The following is a 17,620-nucleotide window of genomic DNA, read 5'->3' on the forward strand; positions in this document are numbered from 1 at the left end:
CGCATCGGCGTGGTAGACTTTCCACTAGGGCAGCACATCTCGTCTGGGGTATTCCATACCAAGCAGTCTTAATCTTCGACAGCAAATCGTTCAAATTCCTCGGTTTCACGGCTCGAATATGCTTCTCGACATCATTCCATAAATTCTCAATTGGATTGACATCCGGTGATTGAGCTGGCCACTTCAAAACACTAATTTTGTGATCCTCCAAGCAACTCTTCACCAATCGTGAAGTGTGCATAGGATCATTTTCATGCATGAAACGCCCATATTAAGGGCATATTTTCCTCCGCATAAGGAATCATGACATCAGTTAGTATGTTTTTGTAAACATATTGATCCATACGCGAATCTATTTTGTGTATGGGTCCAACACCTCGCCAGGAAAATGATGCCCAAACCATGACGCTCCCACCACCATGCTTCACCGTTTTTAATGTGTAGCGAGGATCATGTTCCTTATTTTGCGGTCTCCAAACATATTGTTTCCCGTCATATCCGAGACGACAGAACTTCGATTCATCGCTCCATAAAATATTTTTCCAGAAATTTATTGGTTTATGGATATGTTCCCTTGCAAAGGTCAGCCTGGCCTCCAAATTTTTTTTTGACACCAAAGGTTTGTGTTGAGCTATGCACCCACGCAACCCGTTTTCATTTAAACGCCTTCTAATGGTTTTGGAAGAAACATTTATTCCATATTCCGGTAAAACTTGCGATTTTATGGCATAAGAACTCTTAAAAGGGTCTGTTCGCGAGGCTTTGCATATTAGTAAATCCTCCCTAGCTGTTGTCTTTCGGCGTCGTGGGCGTTGTTTTACCTTCTTAAATGTCTTATGGCGCTTAATATGAGCAAGAGCATTATAAATCATTTTGCGTGAACACCTTAGAAGTCGGGATCTCTAAGACACAGAGCTCCCAGAAGAATTCATACGTTGAATTACTTTCCGCTGCGCTTCGGAGCACCAAGAACTTTTCGCCATGTCTAACATATTTTTTTTTCACATTAATTACAATCAACATAATAGCTAAAATATAAAAACTTCCCATAAAGTTCAAATACTTAGAAAAAATTTAGTGGGAGGAATTATTTATTGATATGTGCTAACTTCGTGTCCAGCTCAAACAAGCAGCTCTTGCACTCAACTGAATTTTAAGAAAAAAATTGCAAAACAAATGCTACGGATTATAACGGTTCTTGTTATTTTAATTGTAAACAACACCCAGAGAAAAATATTCGTATTGAATTGTCGAAAAGCAAAGAGGAAAATGGGACAGTGTCAAGGTTGTGTATAGTGTGCTAAAATCGTGACCACCACTGTATGTGTGCCCTGCTTTCACATGCTAAATTTGGGGAATTGCCTTTTCTCCACTCAGTCGCATTAGCGGAATTCAAGGCTGTGCTTTCTCTTTATTTTAATTTGCACGACGTTTTCTTTCATATGTCTTCATACAAATTCACTTCGCTTGTTAAAGAAAGCTATTCTTATCTCTTGAGGTCCTATTTTTTTACGTATAGGTCAAGCCACTGATAGCGAGTGTATTAGCCGATATGCTCAGCACAGTCACCCCTACGAGATTCCTAATACAGCTATAAAAAATTAATAAATAAAAAATATTACTTTAATGTAATGCAAAAATATTAAACTCTCCTCAATTCGTTTATATGCAATCTAAAAATTTACATATATTTTAAATGGAAATGTTATCAAACAGTAAAAAAAAAATTGATATCGAAAGAACATCTCTCTTATGGGGTTAGGGGTGGGCAGAGGCCCGAAAAAATGATGATTTTCAATTTGTTTTTGCTAGTCAATGGCTTTATTTTACAAAAATAAAAACTTAGCATTAATGCATCATATTTCGACTTGATTTTAGCAAAATAAAAAAAAATTAATAATTGTAAAAGTTATCGCTGTTTGTGTGGAGCCCGTTTGTCCAGAAATCCCTTGCGGTCACAAGTCCTTGGAGATTCATCTTAAATCAATCGTGCAAGAGAAATTAGTTTTATTAATAAATTAGTTTTGTTAATAGATAATCTGCAAAAAAATCCAAGGTGGTCTTCATTCCTAAAGTAGGAAGGAGGGACCACGTCTTGGCCAAGGACTTCAGACCCATAAATCTTACCTCCTTTATTGTCAAGGTATTCGAAAGAGTGATCGATTATCACATTGGAGACCACTTGGAAACCAGACCTTCTCCAGCCCAACACGCTTACCTGAAAAAGAAATCTACCGAGACAGCCTTACACGAGGTAGTAGGGACTGTTGAGAAATCTGTGGAGAGAAAACAATTCAGCGGCCTTTATAAGCATAGAGGGCGCCTTTAATAATATTACGGCTGAGTCAATTGTCATTGTTCTAAATAGGCTGGGCGTAGAAAGACCTATCTACCTCTGTATCTCGTCCCTGCTTGGCGGTAATAAATGCTGTGGCAGGGGCGGGGGGCTAGAATCACTAGGTTCGTACATAGAGGTACACCGCAGTGCGGCGTCCTGTCGCGTCTCTTTTGGCTAGTAGCTATGGATGAAGCTTTAACTCGCCTAAACAGGGGAGGAGTAAAGGTGGTAGCATATGCCGATGACTTGGTAGTCTAATAGTCTCAGGACCCTTCCTATCAGTAATGGCTGAAATTTTGGAAGATGCACTGGCTACACTCAGTAGTTGGGCAGCCAGTTGCGGTCTCAGAGTCAACTCTGACAAACCGGAGTTGATGCTATTCACCAGGAAATACAAGCCTTTTAAGCTTCCAAGACTAAACAACCAGTGTCTTACACTCGCATCGGAAGTCAGGTATCTTGGTGTAATACTTGACGAAAAGCTCCACTGGAAGCTGCTCATAGAAAATCGACTAAAGTAGGCCAATATAGCCTTATAGGCCTGTAAATCTAGGTTCGGCAAAAAATGTGGTCTCAAGTCACGTGTCGTACTTTGGATGTACAACGTAGTCGTTTTTCCAATTTTAACACATGGGTGCCTAGTTTGGTGGGTAGCTCTTCAGAGGGTTACAACACCACTAAATTAGAAAGAGTGCAGAGAACTGCATGTGTGGGCATCACTGGTGCCTGTAGAACATGTCCCACCGCTGCGCTCAACGTTATTCTCCACTTACTTCCTGTGTATCTGCAGGTTAAATCCAAAGCTGCTCAGAGCGCTATTCGGTTGAAGGAGATTGGCCTTTGAAGGTTACTTTCTGTAGGACATAGTAGCATCTTGAAGCAGATCTCCCCTTCCTTCTCTGTTCTTCGCACTGATCTCTCCATCCGCAAACTCGGATTTGAGGGTTGTGCTAGAGCTATCTTTCCAAGCAGGCAAGACTGAAAGGAGGGGAGAGTCGGCACGGATAAAGGTACCTCTGTTTTCACTGACGTTTCCAAAATGGAGTCTGGAGTGGGAGCGGGGGTTTACTCTAAATCAGCCAGCATTTCGGTCTCCCTTAAACTGCCGGAAACGAGCAGCGTTTTTCAAGCAGAGGTCTTCGCGATCCTGCAGGCATGCAAAATGCTTCGGGATCGCTGTTGGGAGCGAGACATTAATATTTTTTCCGATAGTCAAGCTGTGATCAAGGCCCTGTCAGCACCGTATTGCAGCTCTCTTCTGGTGAGGAGCAACTCAAACGTCTCGAACGTGCAGGAAACATTTCGCTTATGTGGGTTCCTGGGCACAGGAATATAGAGGGAAATGAATTTGCCGACGAGCTTGCCAGGAAGGGTCCGGCAGAACCGGTTCCAGCTGCCCCTTTCTCAGACATCGGTATCCCCTTGACCGTAGTTAAAGGGAAACTACACAACTCCTTTCTAAGAAAAGCGCAAAACAGATGGAGATCTGTCTCATCGTGTACTATTTCGAAAAAACTATGGCCTCAATATGACAGAAACAGAACGCTTAAGGTGATGGGAGTCCCACGCCATTGAATTTCCAAACTCATTGCGGTGTTCATTGGTCACTGGGTGATCGGTACTCATGCGGAGAAGCTTGGAATTACGTACAACCCCTATTGCAGAAGCTGTGGGGATCCTACAGAGAAAGAGACTGTTGAACATTTTCTCTGCAAATGTCCGGCTCTGGCGGCTAGGCGCTTGAGATTCCTTAGCGTGCCTTTTCGGGATGACTTGAAGAAATTCTCCAGCCTAGATCCCTTTTCTCTCCTCCACTACATCAACAGCACTGGATAGACGGTTTTTTCTATTAATCTTTTCACAGGTAGTGGTCCACTCTATGGTATCAAAACGGCACGTAAGTGCTACTTAAAGTGTATCTGGGGTACTCTTGCCATTTTACCTACCTGCCTAATAGATAATCTTGTGCTTGATCGAATCTTTTTTTTATCAAAATTAACAAGATGGCGGCCTCAGGAAATATTTTTCAGATTTTCGAGAAAAAACCGACAATTAATTGTTAAAAAAAAATCGACATTTTTGAAAAAAAAATCCTTCGATCAAGCACGAGTTTTTATGTTTTTCAAAAGCAGTATAAATTTTATTTAAATCTACCAAGCGGCTTTTAAGTTACAGTGATCACCATTTCAAAAAACATAGTGTCATGTATGAGAAAAAGACAGACGTAATTGAGACACCGACCGAACAAGTTGTCCCGCGGATTCCAATATTTTATACATACACTACATACATATGTATACCAGAATTATACAGTTTCACTTTAGTAAATATCATACGTTCAATACATAACACTGGCGACGAGGATGGGATGTGCACAATAGTATAATACATAATATAATATAACAAAAACAACATACACATATACTATATGTACGTATTGCGCGTAAGTCACTCGAAAAGTGAAACAAAGCATAACGACAAAACCTACCGGCGCACAACAACAAGGACATTGAATGTGCAGGAACCGTTTGCAAATACAAAAATGCACTGACATTCACACAACCTTGTGTTAAGTCGCCTTATTCGCAAAGAATATTTTGAGGTCATAAAAATTGGATCAGACAAAAAAGTCGCAAGTCAGCTCTCGTTGAGAGCACATGGATCGTAACGGCAAACAAATAAAAAGTAGCGGTGATTCGCATTCCTCAACTGATAGCAGCACATTCACTGTGAAGACTGAACGAGTTATTTTGCAAGAGGTCAAACGAGTCAACATGGCTGGAGTTGGGAATTTGGAACCATTTGATTTAAATCATCCAAATAAATGGTCAACGTATATGGCGCGTTTCGATTTGTTCCTTCTGGCCAATGATGTACAAGAGGAAGGTCGTCAAAAGGCAGCATTCCTCACATTGGCCGGAGCGCCACTCTACGACCTCTTGGCATCATTGGCGTCACCAAAGCAGGTTAGTAATCTGAATCTTTCCGATATAAAAACGATTCTAACCAACCATTTTTCACCACGTCCATCCGAAATTGCGGCCTATTATCATTTTCACAAACGTGATCAATATCCGGACGAGTCTGTCAGTAATTACATAGCAGCATTGCGCACATTGGCAGTGGACTGCAACTTCGGTACGGCACTCGACCGCATGCTTCGCGACCGTTTTGTATGTGGCATGAAGGACGAAGGACTGCAGAAAGGCTTACTGGCAGAAAAGGATCTAACAGTGCAAAAGGTTATCGAACGGGCACTTTCGAATGAGGCAGCAGCCATCAGTGCTATGGCTATGAGGCACCCCAGCGAACCAGTTAATGTTGTCAACGACAATCGTTTTCGTACACGAACAAAAAACGCCGTCAACAGAAACCAGCAGCTGTCATGCAATGGTTGTGGTGGATCACACCCTCGTAAGCAGTGTCCATATCGTGAATCACTTTGCAACGCATGCGGAGTCAAGGGGCATCTGCAGCGAGCCTGCCGCAGCGCGCCGAATGTCAATTCACACAGAGCGTCTTCATCCAACTCAACAAATGCTCGTTCAGTTGCAATGCGGAAAAAATCATCTCGTCGAGAGAATATCAATCAGATCACGCCCTTGGTCAATCAGAAGAAGTCGATCTCAGTTACGATTAATGGCAGCACATGTATTTTTGAAGTGGATTCTGGGTCGCCTGTGACCATCATGACGGAATCTACGTTCAATAGCGTCTGGTCCAACAGAAGGCCAGATCTTTCCAAGTGTGATTTGGATCTTAGCGATTACCAACGCAACCACATCCCAGTCAAGGGGATCATCGATGTGTCAATTTATTACAACCGCCGTAAAATTGACAACTTGCCGCTAATCATCGCAAACAGTGGTGGCTCTAATCTTATTGGTTGTAACTGGTTCGATGCACTGGGCATACGTATAGAAGGAGTTTTTGCCGTCAACAGTGGTCTCAGCATCAAAGCCATTCTGAAGAAATACGATCATTTATTCTCAACAGATCTTGGTCGCTACACAGGACCACCAGTGTCTTTACAAATCGATTCGGCGGTGCCGCCCGTGAGCCTGCCTCCACGCCGTATACCCTTCGCCATTAAGGGCCTCGTGGAAGAAGAAATCGATCGCTTATGTTGTCAAGGTATTTTGGAGCCTGTGGAATACTCCGATTGGGCAACGCCAATAGTGCCCGTGGTAAAGAAAGATGGTTCCATCCGTATATGCGGTGACTACAAATCGACGCTGAATAAGGCAATTAAGCCACACTGCCATCAAATTCCAGCCGTTAGCACGCTTTTGGCTTCGATTGAAGGTGGATCGATTTATGCAAAAATTGATTTGGCACAGGCATACCAACAGCTCGTGGTTGATGAGCGTTCATCACTCCTGCAAACCGTGTCAACGCATAAAGGCGCATTCAAGGTAACCAGGCTGCAGTTTGGCATCTCATCAGCACCCGGTATATTCCAAAGCTGCATCGAAAACGTTTTGCAAAACATTCCTGGCGTCTTGCCGTACTTTGATGACATCGTGGTCATGGGTAAATCGGAAGATGAGCTCGCAAACAGACTGGAACAAATATTTTCACGTTTCGACAAGGCCGGACTACGTTTGCGCAAGGACAAGTGCCAATTTAGTGTGCCATCTATCGAATTTTTGGGGTTTAAACTGGACAATCTCGGTATACGACCCTCACATGACAAGATCAAGGCCATTCATGAAGCACCATCGCCAAAGGACAAGAAGCAACTCCAAGCGTTTCTGGGCTTACTCAACTTTTATCACGCCTTTTTACCCAACAAAGCAACAATCGCTGAGCCGCTTCACCGCTTGCTCGACAAAAGTGCTCGATGGACTTGGAAAGAGCAACACGAAACAGCTTTCAATACGCTTAAAAGGCTGATCGCATCAGATAATGTGCTTATCCATTACAATGAGAACTTGCCCTTAGTGCTCACTTGTGACGCATCGCCGTACGGACTCGGAGCAGTTCTCAGCCACAGGTTAGCAGACGGGTCGGAGAAACTCATTGCATTCTACTCAAGGACGCTGTCGAAGGCAGAACGAAATTACGCACAGATAGATAGGGAAGCAGTCGCCCTCGTCTCTGGAGTGAAGAAATTCCACAACTACTTATATGGCAGATTTTTTACGCTTGTCACCGACCACCGTCCACTCTTGGGAATTTTCACCACAACAAAACCGGTCCCCAACGTAATTTCGAACACAATGCTTCGTCGATCAATTTTTCTCAGCGCGTACAACTTCAATTTGGTACACCGCGCTGGTCTTAGAATGGGCAATGCAGACTTTTTGAGCCGTTGTCCAATGCTGTCTGAAGCAGAGTCTACGACGACCGAAGACATTCTCATGGTAGAAATATCGGCAAAACCAGTTGTCAGTGCGCAGCTGATTGCCTCTCAAACTTCTAAGGATCCGGAGCTCTCCAAAGTTTTCAACTGGGTGTTAAGGGGGTGGCCCAGCAAAATCAACCGCTCCGATAAGCTATATCAATACTTTTGCCGTCGAACTGAACTCAGTGCAAATAGAGGATGTCTAGTTTGGGGAAACCGCGCTGTAATCCCGTCTACTCTTCGAGGGTCTATTTTGAAAACTCTTCATGCACCACATCCTGGCATCGTCAAAATGAAGGCCGTTGCTCGAAGTTATGTTTGGTGGCCGAACATCGATGCGGAAATCGAACTCGTTGTGAAGAAATGCAGTTCATGTCAACAAAATCGCAACGATCAACCCCAAACAACAACGCACCACTGGGAATCTGCAAAACGTCCATGGTCCCGCCTGCATGTGGATTTCGCAGGTCCTTTTCGAGGCAAATTATTCTTCATACTCATCGACTCCTACTCTAAGTGGCTTGAAGTGGCCGTCGTTAATTCAACTTCTTCAGCGGCCGCTATTAAGGTGTTACGCCAAATATTCGCCACGCATGGGCTACCTGATGAGCTCGTGTCGGACAACGGAACAGCTTTCACATCTGAGGAGTTTAGGAACTTTATGAAGAACAATCTAATTCGACATATCCGTTCTGCACCGTTCCATCCCTCTACAAACGGGCAGGCGGAGCGAATGGTTCAAAGTACCAAAAATTATTTGAAGAAAGCAGAGCCTGGCATAAACATCGATCTCAGCCTGGCTAGATATTTGTTCAACCAACACACCACCCCGCACTCAACAACGAACCGCTCGCCTGCAGAGCTACTGTTCAATCGTGAGCTGAAAACTTATTTCGACAAAATTCAACCTCAAGAAATAGTTTACGGTAAGGTCACCGACCCTGTCAGTACTAAACCTTTTATTTCAGGCAGTCCAGTATGGGTTCGTAATCATTCGACGGGCCCGAGATGGATCGAGGGCCTGGTGGAAAATCAGACTGGGCCTATATCTTATGAGGTTCGGTTGAACGACTCTAGGGTCATCAAACGACATCAGGACCAGCTTCGTAGTCGGGTGGCATCAGAAGATTCCGACTGTGAAACACTGTCAACCGAAGACGTCGAAGCCAGCACAATCCAATCATCTGATGAAGTTGATTCAAGTACTTCTGGTCACGTCGTGGAGACTCAATCGCCAGGGCCATCAACGAATCTACAGCCTGTCGCCTCGTCATCGCCAACACCGGAAGAACCGCGCAGATCGAAGCGCGAGCGACAGGCCCCACAATTCTACTCCGCCTCTGGGTGTTAAGGGGTGTCATGTATGAGAAAAAGACAGACGTAATTGAGACACCGACCGAACAAGTTGTCCCGCGGATTCCAATATTTTATACATACACTACATACATATGTATACCAGAATTATACAGTTTCACTTTAGTAAATATCATACGTTCAATACATAACACATAGTTTTGAGAAAAACGCGTTTAAAGTTTGGCTATCGGCTCCGGAGCTCCCGAACGCCCTTTGTTAATTGTTAAATAACTCGAGAAGTGTTTGTCGGATTCACTTCAAATTTTCACACAATATTTTTAAAATATTAGACTTTAAGAAAAAGATTTAATTTTTTGAAAATTCTGACTAGCCCTAACCCCTTAAGTGCGGATAAGTTAACTATTTTCTTTTCTTTGGCTAGTAATGAAATGAATTTTCACTTGAAATAAAAAGTATATTTAAGGGTATTTCCCTTTCGACATTAGTTTGAAATTCAAATATCAAAATATTATGTCAGACTTTGTTTTTTAATATAATATTAAAATTTATTTTTACGCATCAGTATCAAAGAGACTTTGTAATATATATTATAATATAAAGTAATACAATAACAACATAACTAAAAACAAGCTCTTAAGCACACGTCCGCTTAGTCCAAAAAGTTTTGCCTCACCCACGTCACATACTTCGCCATATCGCAAAAAACAACGTATTCGTATAAGTTGCAATGCTGCCGCGAAGATTGTCCCACAGACACTATACCACGCAGAACCCAACGGCCATTGCGCTGCATCATCAGACCGCCACCAGAGTCACCCATACAGGGGCCAGTGCCATCACGATTGCCCGCACAAATTGTATTGTCTGTGACTAGTTGCTGAAAGGCGGCAGACGAACTCAAGCAATCCTGCTTGCTTACCACAGTAACATCAACCATTTTAGGCAATGGCGAGATGTCCTCATCCCTCTTGCCCTCATAACCCCAACCAACAACTGTGGCAGTCTTGCCCACAATTAGTGAACTCTCCGTAGTTTCACTCCACAAGCAAATCGGTTGTATGTACCGAGAGAATCTTAATTAAACAAAAATCAAAGAAACGAAATCAAAATGTATCGGCAAGTAAATATTTCTAGTGCAATTATGCATTTACTCACTTCTCGATAGGTTCTATTTGCAGCAGAGCAATGTCAGCATTGGGCTTATCATTTTCATATTCCGGATGTATGATGAGTTTGTCTACGTTGCGTGATTCAATGCCATCCTCGCTGTAACTTTCAAGATCGTAACGTCCAAAGTAGAGCACAATCTGCTCTGCTCTCAAGCGTCTGAAGCAGTGTGCTGCTGAAATAACGGTGCGTCGCGAAACCAACGAACCACCACACTTGAAACTCAAGGCGTCCGTGTCTTTTTTATAAATAGCAGTTAGCCAGGGGAACTGGCCACGCGCCACCTCGACGCCACCATAGACAAACCCACGAATCACAGTGCCCTCTCTGCCGCAAATACCTTCCAGATTAAGTGACGCTAGTGATGTATTGGGTGGTGTGTTGGGACCCTGTGTAGTTTGCGTAGATTTTGGTGGTGTTTGTGTGTTGAAGGTGTGAGTTGGCAGTGTATTGGGGTATGTGTTAACAGTTTGCGGTGGTGCGGGAGATGGATATTGATTGGCAGGTTGAATAGGTTGAAATTGTGGTGACGCTGGATAATTTCCATTTGAGCCTAAATCCACAGGCACCAACGAAATGGGCACATTCGGGGATGTTAAGCCATTACCGCCAGTGTAGTAAGTGTAGAGACGATAAGACAGCTTGGACCAGGATCTTGGTGAAGGATCTGGAATGAGAGAGAAGTATGAGTGCAGTGATCCTTGGTAATATAAAAAATTGAATTGGAAGCGTGAATTAAGATTCTCGTCAACCAATTTAATAAAATATTAATCAATTGATCTGTGAAGTTCACCAGCACGTCAGAACGGCCAAGTAAAACGGAGTAGGCTGCAGCGCTTCATATGCACCATCATTTAGCAACTGTGGATTTCAAAGCAGCGGCAGTTAACTGTGCTCAGCGAACCGCAAGGCATCAGACGGTACCTCCTGTCAAGAGCTGTAGATTCAGTCATCTTTTATGTTGCTCTTCATATGAGCAGGAGCTAAACCATCGAATACTAGACCCGTAGCTCGGTTGCACTGACGAAATGCACGAAGAGTCTCGTCCGCATACCGGGCCCTATCAGACGACACTGTTTTAGTCATCGCCGGAAAGCTCCTGTTAGATATACTTGGGCAGAAAATGGGACACCTTTATGACAGACAAGAAGCAAAGCCGACAACTGCATTAGAAAAATGGCAAAGCAGATGAGACTCGTCTGTTAATGAACATTAAACCCCACAATTAGCCAATGGGTGACCAGAAGACACGTAAACGTTGACCACTCGGATGGTCGACAGGAGATGGACTGTCTATGAACTGCCGACAATTGGCAGACGCTTGAGTCAAATGCTCAATACGGTGTGATATTATCGCAACATCTTCCGGTGTTTCTGTTTTGCTGCAGAAACAAAAGAAACTATCGATAGCGTATAACCTCCATACGCCCATGTGAGACGAACCTGGGAGCATGCTTCGCATACCACTGGTATGACGGCACAGAGACATTAGACGACGAGCCTAGAGCTTGAAGCTGGCTACAAGTATGGTAGACCCAAACGAGGGTGAATAGTATTGGTCCATTTCATTGACGCCTTTCTGGACCCTCCTGAAATAATGCATGAAGAAGTTCTGGGGAGGGAATCTCCCCAGAAGATGAGGAGGAATTCTTTTTTAGTAGCCACACCATTCGACACAGTAGACGACGGTCGCTGTAAGTGCAAAGACATTTTGAATTCTACCTCACCCATCAAAACGAAAACAAATACGCACCCACCAGTGTACTTTCCTTGACGTATTGATGGCTGATGAATTGTTTCTGAACTAGCGTCACTCCGAATGTGAAAGCTTTGCTTTTTCTCGAAGTCAGGAGAACAGGAGTAAATATCATTTTGAACATAATTTGAAATCTTCAAATATTTTTCAGTGAACACTGGAAATAAATATCCACAATATGTAATGATTGCCTGGATTGTTATTGTTCTTGTTGTTGTAGCAGCATACTGAGCCCTGTCAGTGCGGTAGGCCCAAGAAACTTGCTGTTGTGACAGGTTGGGCCCAGAGGGAAAGGGATGTTAAGTGAGTAGGGGTGATGGGCCATGAGATAAGGTGGTTAGTATCGTGCGGAGTGCCTTCACATGATGGACATGTGTTGGGTACATCGATGTTAATTCTGGACAGGTAGAAGTTAATCTGCTACATTATCTAGAATGTAATTGTTCCAAAGTTACGCGGGTCTCTGAAGTTACGCGGGGTAGCTGAAGGTCTTCGTCTGCTGTAAGTGGTGGTTGGACTCCGATTACCGCATTCAGTGGTCTGGAGTTTAGGAGGGTGGTAAGTATCTCTTGATGAATGCCACTTAACGTCTGTCCAAATACTGTCCGGTCCAATAGTTGTGGGTTAGTTTTGTCCTGGATCTCGTCGGTGTAGTTGAAGAGATGCGTCCAGACGTGCTTGGGAGACGGCTCAGATTGTAGCCGGTGTGAAACCTACGGTAGCACCCGAGTAGAAACTGTTTGCTGAGCAGTTTGTTGTGCTCCTTAACTGAGAGCATCTGTACCTCATTATGCAGATGTTGTATGGGGGGCATCAGGAGGCATCTCTGCGCTGTCCTAATGGCAGTGTTTTGGCATGTCTGGAACTTTGTGCACTGCACATCACTAGTTCCAGGCGGCCAGACAAGTGTAGCGTAATTTAGAACCAGCCGGTTAATTGCTTGAAATACCGCCAGCAACATTTCTTTGTCTTTGCCCCAAGTGCTGCAGGCTAGTGATTGGAGGACCTTCTTGCGGTTTTGGACTTAAGTAGCAACTGCGGTTGTATGCGCAGAAAAGGGGATCAAACAATCGAAGGGAACTCTCAAAATTTTGTGGTTGTTTACTGTAGGTATTGGTGTGTCGACCTTACGTTTGAGCTTTAGTTTGACCTCCTTCATGGTAAAGAGAGTTACGGTGCGATTTCCATTCCCATGGCAGTCGGTTCTGCGTTACCACAATGTCTCGCATTTTTTCGACCAAGGACTGTCGCCCCAGTAAACTAACCTTGATTGAACTTTCAACATCAGCTTTCATATTTATGTATTGTATATATTATATATGTATATATATATATATATTTGGCGCATACACCCTCATTTTTGGGTGTTTGGTCAAGCTCCTCCTCCTAAGTTGTGGTATGCGACTTGATGTTGTTCCACAAATGGAGTGACCTACAGTTTTAAGCCGAATCCGAATGGCAGACATTTTTTTATGAGGAGCCTTTCCATGGCAGAAATACACTCGGAGGTTTGCCATTGCCTGCCGAGGGGCGACCGCTATTAGAAAAACCTTTTTCTTAATTTTGATCTTTCACCAAGATTCGAACCGATGTTATCTCTCTGAACTCTGAATGGTAGTCACGCACCAACCCATTCGGCCACGGCGGCCGCCTTTCATATTTTTTATTCCTTTTAAACTTGTAATATATGAACCTTTTCTCTTTTATGGTTTTTATACTCACAATCCGGGCTCGCACAAAGCTCAACACCATCCAGCGATAGCATCGTCAATTTTGGCGGGTTAGCGGGGTTTGCAAAGTCCACTCGAAAGGTGGCTGGCTGTCGATTTAGAACATTTCTCACCACGGTGCTTTCATCCGGGTAGGGAATTATGCGGCCATAGTAATTCTAAAAGAATACCAAAAAGTGATTAGTGAGTCGGTATTGAAAAATTAAGTTGCAAGATCACCATAACTAAATGGAAGCACAAAGAAAAATGGAAAAATTTTAATTAAAAGTAGGCTGGCTTCCAATGACAGCACATGCCTCATATTCACATTTCATTCTTTACTCCATTTATTAGCTTGATTTACGTGAATTACTTGGTTGTAAAATATTTTTACTATTCACTTATAAATTTTTAATAAAGCAGCTATTTTATGGTTATTTACACATAGCGAAGAGAAATATATTTTTTACAATAACTACAAAGCGGGGGTGATTAAATTATCCCGTTTACTGCAGATATTTCAGTATTCTAGCTAGCGTCTCCATAGTTATAATAATCTTGCGTGCACTCGTTACTCTAAATTACTGCAACTATTCAGCGAATTTATTGTTGTTTTTCACCTTTTTTTGGGGTTTTCTATAAATGAGTAATGCGCGCGTACTTACCGACGTTGACAGTCCACGTTGAGAGAAGTGCGCACGCACCTCTGCCGTGCCCACCGGTATTTGCGGCAATGTGATCTTGCCAAAGTAAGCGTAGCCATCGTTCACATACTGAAAATATTGCGGACATGCTATCGGTGGGAGCGGCAGCTGCGCAGTTACTGAGCTCAGTAACATTGAAATGCTGCAGCAGAGAAAGATGTTTGCACACAAGTTAGCGGAGAGCATGTTAAGTTATGATTTGTTTTTTTTTTTTTTTGTTTTGTATTACGAGCTTCGTGAGCAAACCAAAAAGAAGTAAACGACTTTCACTAAATCAAGTACAATACACAGAGCACTGTTGGACCACACGACGCTCAGCGCGAATTTAATTTTGAGCGTAAGTTATGTTTGGCGCTTCTTTTATTTAAACTGAGTTTACGATTTACTCTTCATACTCTCGTATGTGCGCACATTGATATTTATTTATTAAGTGCTCTCAAACTATTTCGTGTTCGAAGTGCGTTTCGCTCTCACTTTACTATCACTAAACACAGTTCAGTATTAAATTATTGCGCTTGAAAAGAAACGGGGAATACCGCGTTGAACTCTTTAGTTGCCATCGTATTGCTGCGATACTTTTACTGTGGAACTGATCACTACGGCTTGAGCGAAACGAATGGCAACGCGTTTGAGCTGAGCGAATTATTTTATTCGAATTAAGAACAATGCGAATTTTGTTGATCGCTCTGCGTTGGCGGTAAATTTCAGCCGGCGGCGATAACTGATGCGGGAGCTAACATTGTGACGGATTGTGACAGTGATTCTTGGCATTGATGCTGCTGCGAAGATGGGCAAAAAAATGTTGTACCAAAATGAAGAATTCCAACTGCTAAGCAAGGGGGAATTGAAAAGGGAGGAGTACATACAATTGTTTTCAAACGAGTTTGGCACTTTATTTATTTATTGTTTTTATTTTATTTTCTGTAAGAAATAATTTTGTGTTTGTTTATTTGCTTTTCTGTTCGAAAAGTGCCCAGTATTTATCGATAAAACAAAAACGACTGAAAGCTTCTGAAGTAATTTTTGAAGCAAACGGTTCAATACACCTGTTCAGTGATTTTCAATTTATGCCTTACCCACAGCGAAAAAATCTTTTTGATTGCCCAATGTTAAATCTGTTCACTTATGTATATACAAAAGGGTTGAATGCCTACGAAATACGCCAACACTTTCTTAGATCAACTTAACAGATCTGCTCGAGTAAAATGTGTAAATTTTTTGCACAGCGATAAAGTTCTTAACTCGGCTTGAAATATGTACATAAATGACTTTTGATTTGGGTTGATTTTCAAATGAGTTATTGAAAGTAGCAGTAAAATAAAACAAAAAGCGCATGGGAATTTCGTACAGAATGTTGTACAATAAGAAAAATATATTGTTCTCAAGTCAGCTCAAGTTAAAACTTAAACATTTATACTTCACGTGTAGAAATGCAGCATAAATATACTGCCGTCCTGATGAGGGAATCTGCCTTCGTTGTCAAACCGAGTACTTAAACAAACAATATTTCTAATTTGTTGTTGCTGTTGTTATGGTTGGCGTAGTCAGTGCTGCTGTTCTTGCTGTAGGAGGCGGTGGTTTAATGTATGTTGTTGTTGTTTTTGTTGTTCTCATTGTTGTTGTTGATGATGGTTTGTGGTTGTTGTTTCTGTGGTTAGTGGGATCGGTACGGTGGTTGTTGTTGATGTTTTGTTGTTATTGTTGTAGTTGTGGGGTGGTTTTATGTATGTTGTTGTTGTATTTGTTATTATCATTGCTCTTGTTGATGATATTTTGTAGTTGTTGTTGTTGTGGTTGGGGTTATCGGTGTGGCTGCTGTTGATGATGTGTTTGTTGATGTCTTTGTGGTTGTTTTAATGTTGATATTTCAGTGTGGTTGTTGTTATTTTTGTTGTGTAGGATGTGTTTGTTGTTAGGAATGATGCTCGAAAACTCGATCAACAAGTCAAGCACTGACACAAGGTGTCAAGACCGGAGCATCAGCCTGCAGAGATAAAAACGGAAATCTGGTTATGGATGCACAGTCCACACTGGGCATATGGAGGGAACACTTATACAATTTACTTGCTGGCGATGACGCACACAATTCCGCTCCAGTAGAAGATGACCCGATACCACCAATCGACGATAATTTGGATGTTCCACCACCTAGTCATGACGAAGTCATAGTTGCCATTCAGCGGCTCAAGAATAACAAAGCGGCTGGCGCTGACGGCTTGCCCGCTGAATTGTTCAAGACTGGCGGCGATGTGCTGATAGGGACGACGATTGGAATCTTAGTGTTATTTGTCCTGTACTAAAGAAGGATGACCCGACGATCTGCACCAACTACCGGGGCATCAGTCTTCCAACCATCGCTTACAAGGTCCTGTCTAGCGTCCTATGTGGAAGACTTAAGCCGTTTGCCAACACACTGATCGGGCCTTATCAGTGCGGCTTCAGAAGTGGTAAGTTCACCATTGACCAGATTTTCACATTACGCCAAATCCTGGAAAAGACCCATGGAAAGCAAGTCGACACCCATCATCTTTTTGTCGACTATAAGGCTGCGTTCGATAGCCCGATAAGGGATTGTCTGAGTTCGGTATACCAGCGAAGCTCAAACGGCTTTGCAGAATGACGTTGAGCAACACAACCAGCTCCGTCAAGGTAGGAAATAACCTCTCCGAGCCATTCAGTACCGTTCGAGGTTTCAGGCAAGGCGATCCACTGTCATGCAACCTCTTCAACTTCGTGATGAAAGGGGTGCTCCGAAAAGCAGGTGTTCATCGTAATGGCACTATTTTCTACAAATGTGTCCAGCTCCTTGCGTACGCCGATGATATTGACATTATCGGCCACTGTAAGCGAGATGTCACCGCTGCGTTTTCGGCTATCCAAAAGGAATCATCACGAGTGGGTCTGGCGGTGAACGAGGTAAAAAGAAGTATATGCTGTCTACAACGCGGAACACACAGCGTGTAGGAACGCACGTCATTGTGGACAACTATACCTTCGAAGTTGTACCAGAATTTATTTACCTTGGCACCGCCGTTAACAGCAACAACGATATCAGCCTGGAGATCAAACGGAGAATCACTCTCGCTAATAGGCGTTACTATGGGCTAAGTAAGCAATTGAGTAGTCGAGAGCTCTCTCGCATGACCAAACTGACACTTTACAAGACGCTCATCATACCCGTGTTGCGTTATGGCGCAGAGGCATGGGTAGTGTCACAAAGCGATACAGCCGCTCTTGGGGTGTTCGAGAGAAAAGTTCTTCGTAAGATCTTCGGTCCTGTGC

General features: G+C 43.0%; 2 protein-coding genes across 3 annotated transcripts; one reads left to right on the top strand and one right to left on the bottom strand.

Moving 5' to 3' along the window:
- Positions 1-4,995: 4,995 nt before the first annotated feature.
- LOC128855600 (uncharacterized protein K02A2.6-like) lies at positions 4,996-9,036 on the top strand. The gene has a single exon (XM_054090634.1). It carries the CDS (start codon positions 4,996-4,998, stop codon positions 9,034-9,036), a length of 4,041 nt encoding a protein of 1,346 aa, XP_053946609.1.
- A 495-nt stretch (positions 9,037-9,531) lies between these two features.
- LOC128855771 (serine protease gd-like) lies at positions 9,532-14,970 on the bottom strand. Of its 2 annotated transcripts, none has more exons than XM_054090939.1 (4): positions 14,300-14,970; positions 13,648-13,813; positions 10,158-10,836; positions 9,532-10,075 (listed from the first exon to the last, which is right to left on the bottom strand). In XM_054090939.1, the coding sequence occupies exons 1-4, from the start codon at positions 14,522-14,524 to the stop codon at positions 9,652-9,654; spliced, it is 1,494 nt and encodes a 497-aa protein (XP_053946914.1). In that variant the 5' UTR covers positions 14,525-14,970; the 3' UTR covers positions 9,532-9,651. The 2 variants fall into 2 exon arrangements, with proteins under 2 accessions (XP_053946914.1, XP_053946915.1); XM_054090940.1 differs by lacking the exon at positions 14,300-14,970 and adding an exon at positions 13,952-14,193 and having other exon boundaries at positions 9,533-10,075.
- Between the last annotated feature and the right edge of the window lie 2,650 nt (positions 14,971-17,620).

The sequence above is a fragment of the Anastrepha ludens genome, chromosome 2 (genome assembly GCF_028408465.1).
Source record: "Anastrepha ludens isolate Willacy chromosome 2, idAnaLude1.1, whole genome shotgun sequence".
Classification (NCBI taxonomy): Eukaryota; Metazoa; Arthropoda; class Insecta; order Diptera; family Tephritidae; genus Anastrepha; species Anastrepha ludens.

Excerpts from the sequence above, each read along its gene's own strand:
- LOC128855600 (XM_054090634.1), top strand. The coding sequence starts at position 4,996 with ATGGATCGTAACGGCAAACAAATAAAAAGTAGCGGTGATTCGCATTCC.
- LOC128855771 (XM_054090939.1), bottom strand. The coding sequence starts at position 14,524 with ATGCTCTCCGCTAACTTGTGTGCAAACATCTTTCTCTGCTGCAGCATT. Across the intron at positions 13,814-14,299 it reads AACGTGGACTGTCAACGTCG|AATTACTATGGCCGCATAAT; the intron begins GTAAGTACGCGC and ends GTATTCTTTTAG. Across the intron at positions 10,837-13,647 it reads GCTTTGTGCGAGCCCGGATT|ATCCTTCACCAAGATCCTGG; the intron begins GTGAGTATAAAA and ends CTCTCATTCCAG.